At 45.6% G+C, this 19,214-nt stretch overlaps 1 protein-coding gene across 4 annotated transcripts in view; it reads left to right on the forward strand.

Moving 5' to 3' along the window:
- ATP2C1 (ATPase secretory pathway Ca2+ transporting 1) overlaps positions 1 to 19,214 on the forward strand; it is an 831,636-nt gene that overhangs the window by 398,387 nt on the left and 414,035 nt on the right. For all 4 annotated transcript variants that reach the window (XM_085630651.1, XM_085630649.1, XM_085630650.1 and 1 more), the window contains one exon: positions 6,055 to 6,090. In XM_085630651.1, coding sequence (XP_085486777.1) covers positions 6,055 to 6,090 — 36 coding nt within the window. The remainder of the gene's footprint in view (positions 1 to 6,054; positions 6,091 to 19,214) is intronic.

Below are 19,214 nucleotides of genomic sequence, written 5' to 3' on the forward strand. Positions count from 1 at the left end.
CAAAGTAAACTGGATGGTTTCACCTTTCCAAAAACGGCGTCTCAGGACCAGCCAGCCAGAGGCAAGACAGTTGGTGATATGGAGGAGGGCTCCCCTGAACTGACACTCTAACATGTCATGGGGGCCATTTCTGGGGTCCGTTCCTCCCTGGTGCTACGGATGGACATGATCTCCACAGAGGTAACACTCATCAGGGCAGACCTCCACAAAATTAACGAAAAAGTCCAGCAATTGGAGATCAAAACGGGGAGCTTGGTGGAGAACACCTCACACCTTCAAAACGAAGTCCGAGACCTACACCTTTTCCTGCAAACTGACAGAAAGCAAGCTGGACGATTACGAAGGCCGAATGCTCTGCAACAACATACGAATCCTGGGCGTGCCGAAGCGGGCGGAGGGGCAAGCGCCGGACCTCTTCGTAGAGGAACTTATTATCACCCATTTACAGCCTAAAGGTCTGCCAACATTTTTTTGTGATTGAGAGGGCGCATAGAGTCCCTGGGGGACGACCGAAGCCCTGGCCCCCCCACGACCGTTTCTAGTGCGGGTCCTGAACTTCTGCAGCAGAGATGTGATTCTGCAAAATGTCAGAGTGGCCCCACCACTCCGGTTTGAGAACGCTGAAATATCCTTCTTCCCCGACTTTACTCAGGCAGTCCAGAAGCAGCGCAGATCCTTCCTAGCTGTTAAAGTTGTTACGCGACAAAGGAGTGAAGTACGCCATGCTCTTTCCAGCGCGACTCCGGGTAGAGACTGAGGGGAGGACCTGGTTTTTTGAGACTCCGGAAGCTGCAGCGAAATGGCTGGACAGCTGGCGGGGAGCTAGGGATCACAACCCTCGTTGAGTAAGCATGAAGACCCTACCCGTGAGGAAATGCTGAACATTCGCCGAGACGTTGTGGAGCCCGTCTTCCTGGTGATCGATTCCTGGATTCGGCGACTGCTGCAGGTACCGGGACCCAGACACAGCTGCTGGCCAATTGGGTTTGCACATGACTGTTGGGGACACGATTCCTGGGACATATGAAGGGGACCATATGTTATTGACTGCATAGGGGGAGAGGGGAGGTTGGTACGCCTATCTCAACCCCACATTTCTACTTTTAGTTCACAGTTGGGCGACAGGCACTCTGCATTGTTGTGTTGATGGGCTGTTCATTGCCTAGAGTGCAGGGGAGCAGGGAGGGGGGATGTTGGGATGGGCTATTGATGGTTAGTTTTGTTTTTGTTTGAGTCAGCACAAAAAGATGAGGTGAAGTGGGAGGACTTATCAATTCACTCATTTGACTACGGGAGAACAAGAGAGTAGCAATGTTAAACTTTTGTGCTGGAATGTTAACGGGTTGAGGGACAAGGTTAAGCGTTGTATGGTTCTGCAGTACATCAGGAGACACGCCCCAGACGTAATCCCCCTACAATAAACACACTTGATTGGGAGGTCCTGTAAGGCGCTAAACAGGTGGGGATACAAATTGATAGCTCACGCAGGATTCACCACTGGCTCGCGAGGAGTGGGAATCATGACGCAAAACTCCTTTCCCTTTGTGGTCTACTCCACGTGGTCGGACAACCTCGGAAGGTATTTTGGCGTCCCGGGACAGTGGGAGGGGCGCATGCTTACTTGTATGTCCGTCTATGTGCCACCAGGTCTTCAGAATCGAACATTCAAGGATTTGGGGGCTAATACTACTTTCTCTTCCAGAGGGATTGCTGATAATGGAAGGGGATTTTAACTTGGTGGTTTCGGGGGCGCTGGACTGTCATCCCCCACGGGACATGACGACATTGACCAGATGGCTGCCAGACTTCCTGGAGGCCCTGGGTCTCACTGAAGCATGCAGGGCATATCACCCTGACACTATTCAACATGCGTTCTATTCTGGGGCACACAATAGCCTTTCTCGTATAGACTATCTGATTGTCCCAGCATCCCAGATCACGCATGTCCACGAAATTAGACACATGGCGAGGGGCATTTCTGACCATTCCCCGATATGGGTTGATCTATCAATGGGACGTGGTGGGACGTGCAGGGTAGCTCCCATTAATCCGTGGTATCTCCGTGACCCAAAGGGGAGCAAGGCCTTGCTTCAGGCTATAGACCACTACTTTCAAGAGAACGGCACAGTGGACTCCCCCAAAACACTATGGGAAGCATTTAAAGCTGTGGTACGGGGACAGGCATTCTCCCTGATAGCTGGCACACAGAAAGAGAGAATGAAAGATCTTGTCGAGGTGGAGGGCACAGTCCTCAGGCTGGAAGAGGAACTTGGAGAGGGGGTCACGCAAGAAAAGCTGCATACCCTACAACTTAAAAGGGGCGAATACAAGGCTATAGCCACAGACAGGGCTAATTCCATGGGGAGAGAGACCGCGGCTAGGGTGTACGACCTAGGAGATAAGGCAGGGAAACTCATTGCGTGGCTAGACAGAAAAGAATTAGCGTCCCAGTTGGTGCCGGAGCTGATAGACAAAGATGGACAATCCGTAACTGATCCCCAAGCTGTTGTCGACACGTTTGCGGCGCACTTTAGTGACCTCTATCGTGCACACACTGCCTATACTGAAACAGACTCACAATCCTTACTTGGACATTGTCCTTCCCGTCCGATCCGGACCGAGACTTCCTAGACCGTGATTGAATTGCGCAGGTGATCAGGTACCTCCGGTCAGGCAAGGCACTAGACCCAATGGCCTACCGATAGACCTCTATAAACTAGCCCCGGACAAACTAGCCCCTTACCTGCGAACCATGTTTACAGATTGCAAAAAGTTGGGGGATACTCGCCCTGGACCAGACGGTGGCCACGCTAATCACCATTCACAAGAAGGGAAAAGCCAAGACTGACTGCACCTCTTATAGGCCTATCTCTCTCCTTAATGCAGAGCCTATAATTCTCGCTAAGCTCCTGGCCAATCGCCTGGTCAAAGTGATCAGCGGACTTGGTCACCCAGATCAGTCGGGCTGTATGCCTTCGCGTAATACAGCACTGAATCTCCGGAGGGTACATGGAGTTATGGGAATATTGGCAACAATACAAGAACCGGCAATTATAGTTTCCTTGGACGCTTCAATGGCATTCGATACTCTTGAATGGCCCTACCTTTTCGCAGTCCTGGTGAAGCTGGGTTTTGGCCCTGGATTCGTTGACTGGATCATGCTTCTCTACTCCGAGCCCTTGGCACAGGTCGTGGTGAACAACAAGAAATCTGAGGTGTTTGCGCTGGGTCGGGGGACTCTCCAGGTGTGCCCGTTGTCCCCCCCTCCTGTTCGCCCTTGCGTTAGAGCCCCTTGCGGCTTGGATTCGTAGAGATCCAGTTGTTCGCGGACTACGCTAGGCGAAAAGATGGGACGACCGCATCTCGCTATATGCGGATGATATTCTTCTGTTTCTCGCGTCCCCTAGAGCATCGCTGATAGCGGTGTTTGACATATTCGCGAGCTTTGGTAGATTCTCAGGGTATTCCATAAACTGGGGTAAGTCCACCCTTTACAACCTCCGCGACGGACCCCCAATTATACCCAAGGGCTTCCCTATACAAGTTACCATGACAGGCTTTACGTATTTAGGAGTCTTTGTGACATCGGACCACCATCTCTGCTACGTTCAAAACCTACTTCCACCTCTACAAAAACTGAAGCGAGATCTTTGCATGGAAGGCGCTCCCGCTCTCACTGTTGGGGTAGGGCAGCGCTGTTTAAAATGATGTCCCTCCCTCGCTTTCTTTATGCACTGCAGAACTGCCCTGATCCAATACCTACTAGATACTTTAGAGAAATAGAGGGACTGCAGAGAGATTTACTGTGGGAAGGGAAGCCCCGAATTGCACTGACCAAACTCACCCTCAACTGGTTTGATGGGGGGAGATCGGTCTTCCTGATCTCAAGAAATATTATTGGGCTTCACACCTCGCAGCCATTAATCACGGCACCTATAGACACGCAGACTATCCAGGATATGCCATGGACCGTTGGCTGCTCCCAGTGGGAAACTACAATAGAGCCCTTTATTCTAGACCGAGACGGTTCCCTCTCACCGGACCGGCCCAAACATTCCATACAGGTCTGGCACGCAGCAAACAAAAGCCTGGGATGGGAGCGAAAACTGATGCTGGCAACACCTCTCTGGGACTCAGACACTTGGGGACCTATGGAGGTCGAAGGGCTTCGATCAGTGGGACCTTATCGGGATTTCGAGGGTCAGAGATTTGTGGGAGAAGGGAGATGTGGTGTCATTTGCTACCCTGCAACAGAAACACGAACTTGCACATACGGAGTACTTTCGGTATCTACAGGACCGGCATGCAATACAGTCTCACTTCACAAAAGGGTCCAGCCCCCCGCAGTACACACCCCTCGATGATAGATTGCTCGATGGTTACCTGCCAGAAAAGACTATCTCCCTCACGTATAAGAAATTGATAAACACCTTGACTCCCCTCCAGAACACAAGTGCGAGGTGGGAGGGAGATGGCCTCGAACTGGATGATGAGGAATGGCTGGAGGCACTCACCTCTCCACTGGAGGTAGCGATTTCAGCTAGACTACGCCTTGTTAAGTTGAAAATATTGCATAGGGTATATGTCACTGGACCCTGCTTGGTTTGCATGGGAAGGGCACAAGGAGGGGAGTGCAGAAGGCAATGTGGCAATGAAGGCACGTTTATGCATATCCTATGGTAGTGTCGGCTCATTCAGGAGTACTGGCGATAAATACACAGTTTTTGGGGAGGTACTAGAATTGGACATCCGGCCAGAGGCGAAAAGGTGCCTTTTTAACGTTTGGGAGCCCACGGACCTGAGCAGAATGGGTAAGATCTGGGTCACTCTGGGCCTTATGGTGGCAAAAAGAAACATAGTTCAATTGTGGGGAGCTACAACCCCCCCCCCCTACGGTAACAGAATGGAAGAATCATATGGACTGGTGCATGTTCTGTGAAAAAACAGTGTACCTTGCTTGGGGTTGCCCGAAGAAATGGTCATTGATATGGGGGGCATGGAATGCATTCCGGGGGGAGATTTGCAGTCCACTACGTGACTATCCTATTGAGGACCTGCCCTCGCCATAACAGTAACGTTTCAGGTGCTATCACAGCTCAGCTCAATCTATACAATGACTACTATTGTGAACGCTTGTTGTTACCTCCCATGTACATCATGTCAATGTGTTCTGTGCTACCTTGCTGACCCGTAATGTTTAATAAAAAGATTTATAAAAAAAAAAAGAATATGGAGGCTGACTGACTGGGCCTAATGTATACAGGAAAACTAAATGGTGGAGTTTGAAGAGGTCCTTTTTTATTGGGTTAAACCGCAACTGCCCCATGTGTACAGCAATGAATATGGAATCTATGGGAATGTGAAATCAATGAGATAACAATGATTTAGGATTAGAGTGGTGGGATCTGTGTATATTCTGGCATTCTATACTACACACATACAGAGGAATATTTGAATGTTGAAAATGGCATGTATAACCTGTTAGTATTGTGAGTGAGGTTCTTATAACTACTTAGTCATTACTTGTGAAGTAAACTTAAAATTAGGTTTATTGATAATATTTTGTTAGCTGTTCATAACTATTAAACACACTGTTTTTGAGAAACATAAAATGTTGGTAATCTAAGCAGGCAATTGATACTAATGCTATTTTAAGTAATACCAAACCTGCTGTGTTAAAGCCCACGTCCTAAAGATTGTTTGATCTGTTTTCATTGATATGAAACAAGCAAATATGAGTTTAAGTATACAAGTCAAGCAATCAGAATTTTTAGTCCTAGAATTCTCCAAGCACACTGTTATATATTTAACTAACACATGCTTTCTATACTCAAGACTAATCAAGATTGTGACAATGCTAAGGTTTTTTCCCAAAGCAATAATTTCTTACCTGATCATCGAATTATATAGTTAGTCACATGGATAAAAAGAAGTGGATTGTCTTAAGTAGTCCTTAAACATTTTAAATTCAAAGTAAAGCACATCTAGAATATATGAATTGTTAAAATGTTTTCAGATTGTTAGTAACTTTTGTCTTTCTTTCTTCTTGGCTAGGCAATTCTTATTGTGGTTACTGTAGCTTTTGTCCAGGTAAGTGAATATATGTTGTAAGTCGTACTTGAGATCACGTTTCTTGAAAGGTTTGACCAGTTTTAAAGAGTAAAATTCATCAGTGTTAAAGCACCACACATCTTCATTTCAATTAAATGCACAAATAGAAGTTGAAGGTTTGATACTTTAGTTGATAAAATTCGTTTTTTTATAGAAAATGCAAGAAGTGATAAAGGAAAAATATGACAAAAAATGAGAACTTTAGTTACACAGCCAGCCACATGCTATGAACTATTTCTTACCCCAACTCTAGTTTACAGTCTTCCGGTATCCTGCCCCAAACCCTAATCTTATACATAGCCCTATTCCTCGCCCCAACTGTTTCCAACAGCCATTCCTTCATGACACTCGTATGTCTAGCACTGTAATTTTGTTTTCCCCACTTTTTGTTACCCACTTTTTTTACTTTTTCAATTTTTTTCTTTAATTTGATTTTAAAGCAAATGAGTGTCAGTGGTTCCTTACTTGGAGCGTTATGTATACTTCTCCTCTACTCCACCAACTTCATTAACTTAGAATCAGTAAGCGCATTGAGCTTAAGACCCTCTGTTACATGTTTCGTGTCAAATGAAGCCTGGCTCCTTCCTACATTCAAAGCCTGCTCACACTTTGCCCCAGCTCGACAGCTGCGCTCATCCAGCCTTTCATTGTTCTCTGTTCCCAAGATTGGTTTGGTCCGTATGAGGGCTCGCTCCTTCTCATGTCTTGGCCCCAGGCTCTGGAATGCCCTTCCGATTGACCTTAGAAACTGTCAATCCCTGTTGGCCTTCCGTAAGAGCTTAAAGACGTTGCTCTTTAGTGATTCAGTCTTATCTCTTTTTTTCCCTCTGTATTTCTACTCTTGTCTCTGCTTAGCTGTTTTGGCCCCCACTTGTCCAGCGCCGGCAGAACCTGTCGGGTAGCTGTGCGCTTTATAAATGTAAATACAAAATACCAATATATTTCGTATATAAAAGATTTAAAAAGAAAGCATTGGAACAACAAACGTTTTGACGGTAGAATTGAATGACTTATTTTCCTGTGTCCCTCTTTCTTCATTTCTATAACCATATTATGTATTTTTTGATTGCAAGACTCTCCCCACATAATTCTTTAGGAGCCTTTAAGACACTGGCTGAGACGCTCAGTCACCAACTCATGTTTCCCGCATTGATCCTGTCCCCCTGACTGCTTTCAAGAATAGTGCTGGTTGTGGGTTGGCTAGCCAAAGCAGTGTCCCACCATCCTGGTGTCATTGTTTCCTGAGCTGCCTATGGCATGCAAGCTGCCTGAGAGAAGAGTAGAGAGTCAACTGAGATGCTACTGTCTGAGCCTGCTACTAGATTGTGATTGAAAGGCTGAGTGGTTGTGCAGCCGTGAGGTGGTGCAGAGCAATAAGGTTGGGATGCTGCATGGTCAAGAGAGGCCTGACCTCTTGTGCTCAGGAGTGAATGGGCTTTCGGTTTGATCTGTGCGTTGGTAGATTGGACTGCAGGGCAAATGTAACCCACCTCTTATGCACATGTACTGCAGCAGGAATGTGTGTCTAGTTGACTGGAGTGTATGGTGCCTATGGGAAATAATTGACCATGTGCAATGATGACCAGCCATTTTCCCCAGCTGTAGCCCTACGGTCTTAAGCATTCTGTCTCTCAATCAAAGAGCTTCTCTGGTGGCTGTTGTTGAAAGATTGGTTTGCAGAGGTGTTTGAACATGGCAGCGAGTCACTGTGGCCTCAAGGAACTTTCACATGCATTGCCATGTCCTAGTAGCTCTGTGCGTTGCGGATCACCTCTGAATCCCCTATGTATATCCTCTTTGAAAATTCTTTATTCATATTGACCCTGGATATCGAATGTTTTTGAATAATCGGCAAACACTATATATGCCTCCAACTCGAAGAGGCTGATGAAGGTAACGCTACTTTTGAAATGTAGTTAATGGGGCGAAAAATGTCAGACAAAAACATCAGATTTCTATTTTTTCTACTTATTTTTTATTATTATGTGATGTCAATGATTTGTTCCCTTGAGAAAACAAGTTACTATTAACACAAATTACCACATGCTGGATTCCAGTTTTTGTCCCGTTTTCAAGAGTAGTATTCTGGGTTCACCATTGAGTTCCTTATCTGGGTCCACCACAAACCAAGTACGCAGGAACTATAGAAAATAGTAGACTACCACGTACAATAATACAAAAACTGTGATATCCTCTTTTTATTTTTTTATTTTGAACAACTCTTCCTTTTTCTGAAAGTTGAGAAAAGGGTGATCTTAGCACTGCAAACCTTTTGTTGATGCAATTTAAATAAAAAAAAATAAACTTTCTTGCACAGCATTTTTTCCCATTTTAAAAAAAGAATTACTTCATTGTGGCTATTTTTTTCGGTTCCATCCAGGGAAATCCACATACCCTGGGTCTTTTTATAATACTAGATATGTGTCCGGGGGTGCCTCTAACAACAAAAAAAGGTCTTAGCACAAGTGTGCATGTTGGAAGAGGAAGGCTTACAGAAGGTGGTAATTACTGCGTTTCCCAGAGCTGGTCAGCCTCTGTAACTGTGCGCCTCATACTGGCCCATCTCATTCATAAATGCAGAGACGAAAGTGTAATTGGTTCACTGTGTCTCCCTTCTTAGTGTGGCTTTGCGCCTTGTCACTTTACCCATAATAATATCCAGCTCCTCCAGCATGCCTTTGCTAACCAGTTGGAAGTTTATCATATGAAACTCATGAAATACGCTGCTATCAGACTAATTCTCTGTCTTTCAAAAAATTAATATTGGATCCAATCTTCTAAAGTAGATACAGCTCCTTTGTAGCAGGTCTGTAGGTGAATGAAGTGCTATCATGTTTAGGTTCCCTTTGAGGGTGGTAGGAGGCAGGGGTGGGCCTAAGTCAGCTTTCCTTTTAGTCATGGCTATCAAGCCACGTGCAGTTCAGAAAAGCCATATTAGTGCAGCAATTCAAACTTGCCCCATGAGAAGAGGACTGAGTGTTCCAATACATGGAGGATCTGCTTCTCTATCACAGTTCCCCTTGTTGGTCCTGCTCCCAGGGAGTGAGCTTTCTTAATATCTTTTTAGAATTCTCTGGATTTGTGGTGAGCATGTCAAATTCTATACTTTTTTATTACTGGGCAGACGTGGACCTCAAGACTAGTAGCAGTCTGGAGTATTTTTTGGCCAAGGTGAAGTGATGTGCTAGTCGCATAAAATCATCTCGTAACTGAATTGCCTAATAAGCTATCTTAGAAATTGCAGCTCTTGCCTCATATCAATTATGATGAGAACCGCCCCCTTTTTTTACGATAGTGTCCCTCCTAACACAATTGTAGGGCTTTCTGAATTACCCTCAAAGGGTTGGACACGACTTCTTTAAGAAGAGTACGGCATAGCTATCCACTATAGAATGTTGGTGTGGTGTCCCAGGGTTCTGGTGGCCAAGTACTACAAATTAACATTAAATATGGTTCTAGGGGTGGCAGGTCTACATCATATGCATCTTATTAAAGTGAATATAAAATTTCTTAGCTATTGTGAGGGAAGGTTTCAATTCTATTAAGGACACTTAAGCGAGGATATTGCTTCTTTCATTTTATTCACTCGGCTTCCTTATTAACAACAGATAAACTCAAAGACTAGAAATCCCTTAAGTATTTGCTGTGAAATCAATACACTACCTGTTAGACCTGTCAGCCCTTTGGGTGGTCCCTCCTCATCATTATTTATTTTGTCCCACTTTTGCCTCAAACCCTGTTAGTATTTTTCCTTTTTGGGAACCACCAGACTTTTTCGTATTGATGCAGATTCAGGGAGCCATTTTATCTACCACTGGAACTTCTGTCTGAGGGCCTGGAGCACAAAATGGTGGCCACCTGTGACATCATCAGAACCCACTGGAACCTACCAGTACCTTCCAGAACATTCCAGAACCCTGTGACAGTTGGATGCGGTTTGGAATGTTGAGAAGCTAAAGCCAGAGTTGACAGTTGGAGCTGGCAGTTGGCACCTGACTAGTGAAGAGAGAGGACAGAGAAACAGAAGGAGGAAGGAGTGAGGCAGCAGGTGTGGAAACCAGTGCTTGGAGTGGGGTCCAGAAACCCACCCTTGATGCTAGTCCCTACTGACCAAGCCCAGCCTAGTGCCCTGTGTGGGATAAAGACCAGAAAATCATCTTAAGGACCTGAACAGCCGGAACAGGCCTTAAAGGAGAAGAACAGCAAGTTCCTAACCTGTTTGGTGGAATCCTCCTGGAGATCCGACGTCGAGTAGCCTGGAGACCTGGAGCCCGAGGTGGAGAAGCGGCGCTGACAGAGGGCAGACGTCGTACCCGGAGCCGCTAGAGGTCGAGTGAGGGCGCCGACGGAGGTCGTGTGGAGACACCGGAGGTCAAGTAGAAGTCACCTGAGGTCGAGGTGAGGCGTCGACGGGGGAGTGAAGTCCGCCCTCCGGAGTCGCCGGAAGCTGAAGTAAAGCGCGCAGGAGGTCGGGAGTGGAGATCGCACTCCGGAGTCGCCTGGAGTCGAGGTGAAGCGCGCAGGAGTTCGGGAGTGGAGATCGCACTCCGGAGTCTCCGGAACCCGAAGTGGAGCCGACGGAGGTCGGGTGTGGAGGTCGCACACCGGAGTCGCCCGGAAGCGGGAAGGCCGTGACCCTGTGACGCCGGAACCCGACATCGAGCCGAGGCCGCCCAGCGTCATCGATCCGGAGCCGCCTCACGGCATCGTCCCGGCGTCAGGTAAAGCGGATCGACGCGACATCGAACCGAGGCCGCCCATCGACATCGAACCGGAACCGGACGACGGCATCGACACGGCGTCAAGTGGAACCGATCGACTCGTCATCGAACCGGAGCCGCCCATCGACGTCGACCCGGCGCAGAGTGGAGCCGAACACCGAGAAAAGGGCAGTAAGTGGTAGAAAGGGCATCTGAGGCCCTGTGGAGCCCTAAAAGACCATTCTAGGGGCTAGAGGGGTGTTAGGACCAACCTGAGAGTGCTAGGGGGCGTAAACTGAGACTGGTGCAGGAACCTGTGTGAGGGACTGTGTAGTTGGTGAGCCAGAACCTTAGGTTTCCCTCATTCTACCTCAGCTTAGGCCCCTGCCTTGACCATACTAGGTGGGACATTCCCAGGCCACCCCAGTGACCACAAGCTGTACTTGGGCATGGTAAAATCAATCTACCTCATAAATGTGATCTGATTTGCAATTTTTATTGATTGCTTATATTATTTATTGAAGGAGTGTTATTTATTGTCTGATTGTATTTATTCCTGCCTGGTATTTATTGTCTGACAGTATTTATTTGCCCTACGTATTTATCACACCTATATTTATTCCTTGTGTATTTATGACCTAATCCTATTTATTGCACCTGTAAAGCGTTATTATTTCATTGACCTGCTATTCCTGAAGAAAATCCTCTTGTATTGTATTTGTGACATAACCCTGCAACTAAGAGAAAATTAAGATAAACACAGAGATATTTTCATAATTTTTAAGGTGTAGTGTCGTTTTTGGAACGGATGCACGCATGGTTATTGTATGGGTATTGCGTATGCTTAACACGGTGCCTGACCCCTGACCACTCGAGCCAAGCTACCACTGTGTATGTCTGGAGAGACCCCGTTACCACCACCCTTTCCGGTGTGGGAGTGGGGTTTTTCTAACACTACCCATAGAGTAAGTTCCATATATTCAACATCACGAAAAAGCACTCCCTCTTTCTTGGTGCGAAACATCCTGATCCAAATGTTTCTTTCAGAATTCTTGCTTATTGTCAGTTCCTAAGAAAAAAAACAGGACATTATGCAAAAGTTCCAAAACATGATAAATTATCAAAGTATCAGTGTTGTCAGAACATTACAAGAAGTCAAAATACACATCACTATTAGACCTCAGGGCTCGAAAAAAATCCGCTCGCATTTGCAAGCCAGATTCAATTAGGGCGAGCTATTTTTAGGTCCTACTCGCCCTTTTTGGCGAATAGGAAAATAAACTGATTTTTGACCTCTGTCTCTGAAAGCGGAGAGCAAGATTTAACGGCAACTTTATTGCTCACTAAGTAAACGAGCGATAAAGATGCTTTTAAATCTAGTTAACTTGTCACATTTGCTTGCTTTCACAGACAGAGGTCACGTGCATATCAGTTAGATCAAGTAGATTTTGTAGGTTACTCGACCTACAGGTCTAGTAAAAATTAAATGATTTTTTGAGCCCTGGACCTACTTCGCAACATGGTTATTAACCACTGAAAAAGCGGTATCTGTAAATATCATTATCTACAATGCTGTAAGATTCATAGAATAGAGGGAGGGTGATGGTGTGAATCAAATCAGGAGAGAAAATCCTGGCCTCCGTATCTTTAATAGCATTGAGACTTTCCTTCACAATCGCTAGGAAATTTTGTATTCTAGGTCAGGACCGGAGGCTCAGATCACACTAGTTTAAAGCTGGTTGATAACCAATGATGCTATGCCTGTGATCAGCTTAAAGAAAAAAGTTGTAAACGTAGAGTCTGAAGACCAATCTGCCGCTCTGAGAATATCTTCCAAGTGGCTTTCCAAGGCGAAAGCCTTCGAAGCCATAGCTCCCCTTGTGGAGTGAGCTCCAGAGGCAGATGCATCAACGACCGCTTCTTGTAGAACCCATCTTACCCATTGAGCCATAGTGGTTGCCCAAACCAGTTTGAAAGGTTTCTGAAGGGATATAAAGTTAAGCCGTCCCAGTAAGATGATACTCTTCCATCATGGCTTCGTACCCTCGCAAGCAGCGAACCACTCCATTTGGAATGGCAAGGAAAAGCAAGATAATGAACCACCCTGGTCCTTAACTTAGTGCGTCTAGAAATGGTGAATGATGCCCCTTCTGGAGTAAACATACGTGCTGTAATATTCAGTGCTTGCACATCAATCACTCTTTTACAAGAAATGAGTATCGGCAACTAACCTGTTCGTGCTTTACATGACAAGTATTCGTTATATTGCCAGGATCAAAGCATTTGCAGTGCCACATTGACGTCCCGGAGAGAGGAATACCCCGGTTCAGGTGGACAAGCCAGCCGAATACCCCTCAAGATTTTACAGGCCAGAGGATGTTCTTCCACTGGTATGTCATGGAGGGGCACTTATCACTCTGAGATTGCTGATCTGACTGCGTTAATTGTGTGGTACACCATCCCCATGCCATTGAATTCAGACAAAAAATTAAGAATATGCACTAAATCTACCCTCACAGGCTTAAAGTCCATTCGCAAACACCAGTGTGACCATCTATACCAGGCTGAACCATATCTCTTGTCTGTAGAGTCGGCCCACGCTTTCCTGAAAAGAGAGGCATCCTGTGTCGAAAGGCCTGGGACTTCCCAGCGTCCCCTAGAATCTTCCAAACCATCAGTAGGAGATTTCCATCCCAAACCAACTGGTTCAAGTTGCCAAGAGGATTCATCAGAAGATGACTAGTGTTGGGAAGTGGGATTAGAAAATCCATGTAAAGTTCCAGAAGAACTGATTACCTTACGTGCAACTTCAATAGCAGTGCCACCAGGGTCACCTCCACCTTTTGGTTGTCTGACAAGCGCCTTGAGTCTGGCGATCATCCAAAAAGGGATGACAAGCATACCCTCAAATCTGACTCCAATCGTGGAGGAAGGCATCCATCGCTTCTGCTAGAGGGTCCGGGCACCAACTGAAGAAGCGTGGTAGTTGATGGGTGAGTCTTGACGTGAAGAGATTCCCTTAACATGGACCCGTTGATCCATAATCCCCTGAAATAGAGAGGGGTCTAGCTTCTATGCACTGTAATCCCTCATGTTTTGATTGCCAGTCCACTGCCCGTTTGGGATTCCCTGGTAGATTCCGCCATCACTGGCAACTTGTGTTGCAGACAATGACTCCAGATGTCTCTAGAGAAATCCACCAGTACCTTGGACCCGGGTACTCACAAGCGTTTTATATATTGCACAGCTGAGATGTTCATCTGGAACACGAAACTTTGTTCGCCTCTAATCTCCGCACTGTGAAAGAGCCTGAGAAAAACGCAACTAAAAGACCACACCCTAAAAACAAACAAAAAAAAATAGTTGTTTTTTTTTACCTGTACGGCGAAGGGCTCAAAAGGGCAGATCTCTGCCTATCAGAGAAGTGGGAGGGTTCCCCCGGGTTGGTGGAGGAAACGGTAGGGGAAAGGGAAAAAATTACACTGATAAAAGTAACGGAAAAAAAAGGAAATATTCGCACTGGTTGGGGGAGCAAGTTAGGGGAAAAAACAATAAAAAAGAAATAGGCCAATATGTGCAAAGTTGAGGAGGAAGGGACTCCGGAAGATGCAAGTAGAGTCAGGGAATTCCTTGGTAGGGTATCGAAGTACAAGACCCAATGACAGTTTACATCCTCTTGTGGAACATAAATGGCCTCAGAATAAAAAGACGCAGGCAGAAAATCATGGAGTATCTGAAGGCAATCAACAGTGAGATGATAATACAGGAAACCCATCTCTTAAGAGAAGAATGGGTAGACCTAATCCAGTATCAGAATTGGCTGAACGTCTACATTTGCTCAAAACAAGAATGTTGCACGAAAGGGGTAGCGATCCTCTTTAAAAAATCACTTAAGGCAACAATGGATTCGGCAGAGGCTGACAAGAAGGGGAAATGGGCGATAGCAAGTGTATTGATCCACAATACCTCTTATACAAAAGTGGGTTACTATGGGCCTAACACGGACGATCCTATCCCGCTTCAAAAAGTTTACTCACAGCTACTGAGCGCCCAGTCCCCCATAATAACGGGAGGTGATTTTAATATAATCTGAAACCCGAAAGAGGACCGACTCCCAGCTAGGAACAGCGCGAACCTGCCTAAAATGATTGGGTCGGATTATGAATTAAGGACCTGGATATTGTGGGCATCTGGAAGGAAAAGGGGGGGTAAGACCCGCCGGTTCACTTTTCAAAATAAGCATAGTCATGCTTCCAGAATATACTTTTTTCTGATAGCAGATTGACCAGCATCACACACAAAGTGGAACATTTACCAGCCCACCTTTCCGACCGCTCGGCAGTTCTATTGCGACTCTCACCTAGTGCTACCTCCCCCCCGTCCCTCCCCCCCCCCCCCCCCCCCTTACCCCCTTCACCCCCTTCAAGGTGGACGGTGGAGTTTTTACAGATCCCCTTATCATAGATGCATTAGCTAAAGAGACATACCTTTTTTTTCAAATGAATAAGGAAGGGACTTTCAAGCAAGTAGCCTGGGATACATACAAAGGAGTCATCGGGGGGGTGGGAATAAAAAACCTTGCAGCCTATAAACATAAGAGCACTAAGACCTACATTAACCAACTGGAAAATGAAATAAAAGTATTGGCTTTGGAACTGGCAAAAGGGAAGACCCCGCATGAAACAAGACAAAGAAGAAAAGAAATGAAAGAAGGAGGCCCTTGGAGACACATTAGAAGCAATAGTAAGAAATAAGCAGGAGGTAAGTAGACTATCGCACTACGAATACGGCGAAGGATGTGGCAAGCTATTAGCATGGAAATTAAAAACAGATTTAATCCGCAACAGTGTAGCGAGCATCCAAATAGGTAATCAACCATCCTACAGTTCGGAATACTCCATGATCAAAGAGGCTTTCGTAAAATTCTTTGGAAATCAGTACCTTGAAAAGTCTCCATCTACATCAGAACAAACCGCTAGCTTCCTATATAAAATAACACTCCAATCCTTGAATCAAGAGCAGAGAGAGGAGCTTAACCAGGAAATCACCACGGAAGAGGTAGTAGAGGCAATCAAGGGTCTAAAAAAAAGGGAAAGCAGCAGGCCCAACGCACTCCCAATGAGCTATACGTTAACCTATGAGATATCTTGGTCATTCCCATGACAGAACTTCTGAATGAAATCTTTTCAACCAAGAGGGACCTCCCAGACTCATGGAACAACGCAATCATCACCATCCTATTAAAGCCAGGGAAAGACCCAGTGAAATGTGAATCCTATAGGTCAATTTCACTTCTAAACGCGGATTATAAAAGCTATACGCAACTACTGAGCAAAAGGCTGAGGAGTAGCTGGGTCTCTAGTCCATCCAAATCAAAAAGGCTTCATCAGAGGAAGACAAATGTATGATTTAACTCATGAGCCAATAGGAGCAATAGATATAGCAACTCAATATAACATCCCGCTATCACTTTCAACGCAGCCAAGGCATTTGACAGAGTTAGCTGGTTATTCCTGAATAAAACATTGGGTAAATACAATTTGGGGAAACCTTCCAAAATGCTATAAAATTAATCTATAAAAATCCCTCAGCTAGGGCCCTGGTTAACAACAGCCTCACTTACAAAATAACAATCAAGATAGGCACCAAACAAGGATGTCCCCTATCCCCTCTTCTTTATCTTTACATAGAACCTCTGGCCTGTTTAAGAAGAAATCAGGAGATAATACCATTTACATATCATGGCTGGGAGAAAAAAGTGGCACTGTATGCCGATCTGATGTTATTCACTAGCAACTTAGCGAATTCGCTTCCATCAGTTGAAGTGGTCATGGACCAATTCGGAAAGGTCTCGGGTTACATGATCAATCAAGCAAAATCTTAGAATGGAACCACGACTCTAAAAGCCCTCTGGTGAAAGAAAAAATAAGGTATCTCGGTGTAGATTTAGTAAAAGATATTTAAAAAAATGACCATTGTAACCTACCACAAAATCTTGGGGGAAGTAAGGAAGCTTCTCAAAGCCTGGGAAGGTCTCCCGCTAACCTACATGGGAAAATCAAATATAATCAAAATGTCAGTCGTACCAGAATTCATGTACATCTTCAGCGCTATACCACTGGAATTAAAAAAAAGAATGGTTGAAAAAACTACAAGGAGAATTATGCAGCTTCATTTGGGCTGCGAAGGGGACACGAATCTCCTGGAAAAAAAAAAGAAGGAAAAAAGATCTGGGAGGGATAGCAAGTCCAGATTTGTTGGAGTACTGCAAGTCATTCCAATTTAAATACTAGAGAAAATTACTGGACAGATATGAGGTTTACCCCACACATCTGTATGCACTAGTTGACAAAGATGACAGTCACTTCCTGTACGAATTTGGGCACCCCAAGTTTTTCAAAAAAATAAAACTGAAGACTCTGGTCAGCTGCAAAGCTATGGTTCCAGATAAGGAGTACCCTGAAAATTCCCTACTACAGCGACTTCGCTCCCCTATGGTAATTCCCAGGAACTCCGGAATGTCTTAAGGACAAATTAGCTATCCCTCTGAGGGAAGGTGGCATTAAACAAATGGGGCCAGTTGATAGAACAAAGCTCAATTATTAACTGGGATGCCCTAGTAACCAAGACCAAGGGCACCCTTGACAAATGTAAATTCTACCAACTACAGAACTGGGTTAAGAGCCTCGGGGAAGAAACGGGAACTAGGGAAATCAAGAAATCATTCCAGGGAGACAAGATACCCAAAAAAGAAATCTCTTGCTGGTACTGGGCTCTTATCCAGGCAGGGAAAGAGGACTTCACGATTCCGAGCGAGATATGAGGGAAAGAGCTGCCGACACTGGATGTATCACACAGATGGCAACTATCAATAGCTACATGTTGGCGCATAGTGAAATCTGCCTCCTTGAGAAAAAGCCATCTGTTTACCGCACACAGAACGTACTGGTCACCGAGGAAGCTATCCAAACTTAACAAACAGAAGGTGAGAAGCTGTACAAGATGTGGGGAAGAAAGAGTGGATGGCCTACACATGTTCTGGCAGTGCCCCCAGCTCGAGCAGTTTTGGAATGAAGCGGGTAAGGTACTCTCTAACCTCTTGGGCCAACCAGTCGAGGTAAGCATAGATCTTGTTATATTTGGGATTGGCCAGACCTCCACAGGTTATCCCAAATTCGATAAAGATAGCGAGAACCTTCTCTTCCTCTTGATACTGTTGGCCAGAAGAGAAATTTGTATTAAGTGGGTGAAACCTGTACCTGCAACACATAGAGAATGGCTAGCCTCAATCCAGAAAGTATATAAACTAGACCAACACAGGAGGGTAAACAAGAGATATACATTTTGGGACATCTGGGAAAAACACATTCACCATACTTGATGACCACCTTGATTCAACCACGAAAGTCCAATAATTAGTCGATGGCCTTCAAGCAAGGGCTTGAATGAGTAGCCATAATGGCTAGCTCCCCACCCGCAGGTGGCAAATGTGGAAGCATAAATAAGTGGCCCCCCACACTCGAAAATGATGGGAACTCCACCTCCCGACCCAGGTCCACCATCAAGGAAGTGTACCAGACAGGAACAGATGGGTCAGGGGCCCCTGATATCTCACTCTCCAAAAACATTGCACAATGAGGACTAATAAATTTAAAAAAAAAAAAAAAAAAAACATCCATCCTGAGAGGCGCTCTAGACAATTGATGTGTAGAGCCTCCTTGTGGTTGTGCCACTGCCCTCCTGTTGTAACATCTCCACATTGGCTCTCCATCACTGGTGTCTGATTCAATAACCAGATCTTGGGCTGACCCAAATATGGCCCTCCCATTTGCATACATGGGGTTGAGCCATCAACAAATCTCCGTTCAAGCCTCTGGCAAAAGACTGCTCTCCTGGGCGTACCTCGGATCCCTCCTGAGATGTTGTAGGTGTTGAAGAAATCGGTAGTGCAAGAGGCCTGGGAAATCTGGATGGCTGAAGACAGCAGGCTTACGATCCTGGCTAGATATCTGAGTGAGAACTTCTCTCTCTCCAGCGTTTTGCACAATTCCAGACATGTGAGAAGCATCTTTATTTGGGATAATTGGAGTGACCGTCACACTGTATCGATCTCAAAGCACAAAAAGGACAGTTGTTGATCCGGGGCAAATTTTCATTTTTGAACGTTCACAATGAACTACAGATTTGGAGGAACGATCTCGTCATTTGTAGCTGGTTGTCCAAAGTGCATTTGTCCTGATGCAGCAAGAGGATGTCGTCTGGGTACACTTGGAGTCTCACCCCATGTGCACAAAGCCATTCCATGGCGGTCCTCAGCACTTTGGTGAGGCACCAGAGTGCGGAGAACATAACGAACAGAAGGCAAGTGATATTGGAAGACCTGCCCACCCCATTGGAACTGCA

The sequence above is a fragment of the Triturus cristatus genome, chromosome 10 (assembly GCF_964204655.1).
Source record: "Triturus cristatus chromosome 10, aTriCri1.1, whole genome shotgun sequence".
In the NCBI taxonomy this organism is placed as follows: domain Eukaryota; kingdom Metazoa; phylum Chordata; class Amphibia; order Caudata; family Salamandridae; genus Triturus; species Triturus cristatus.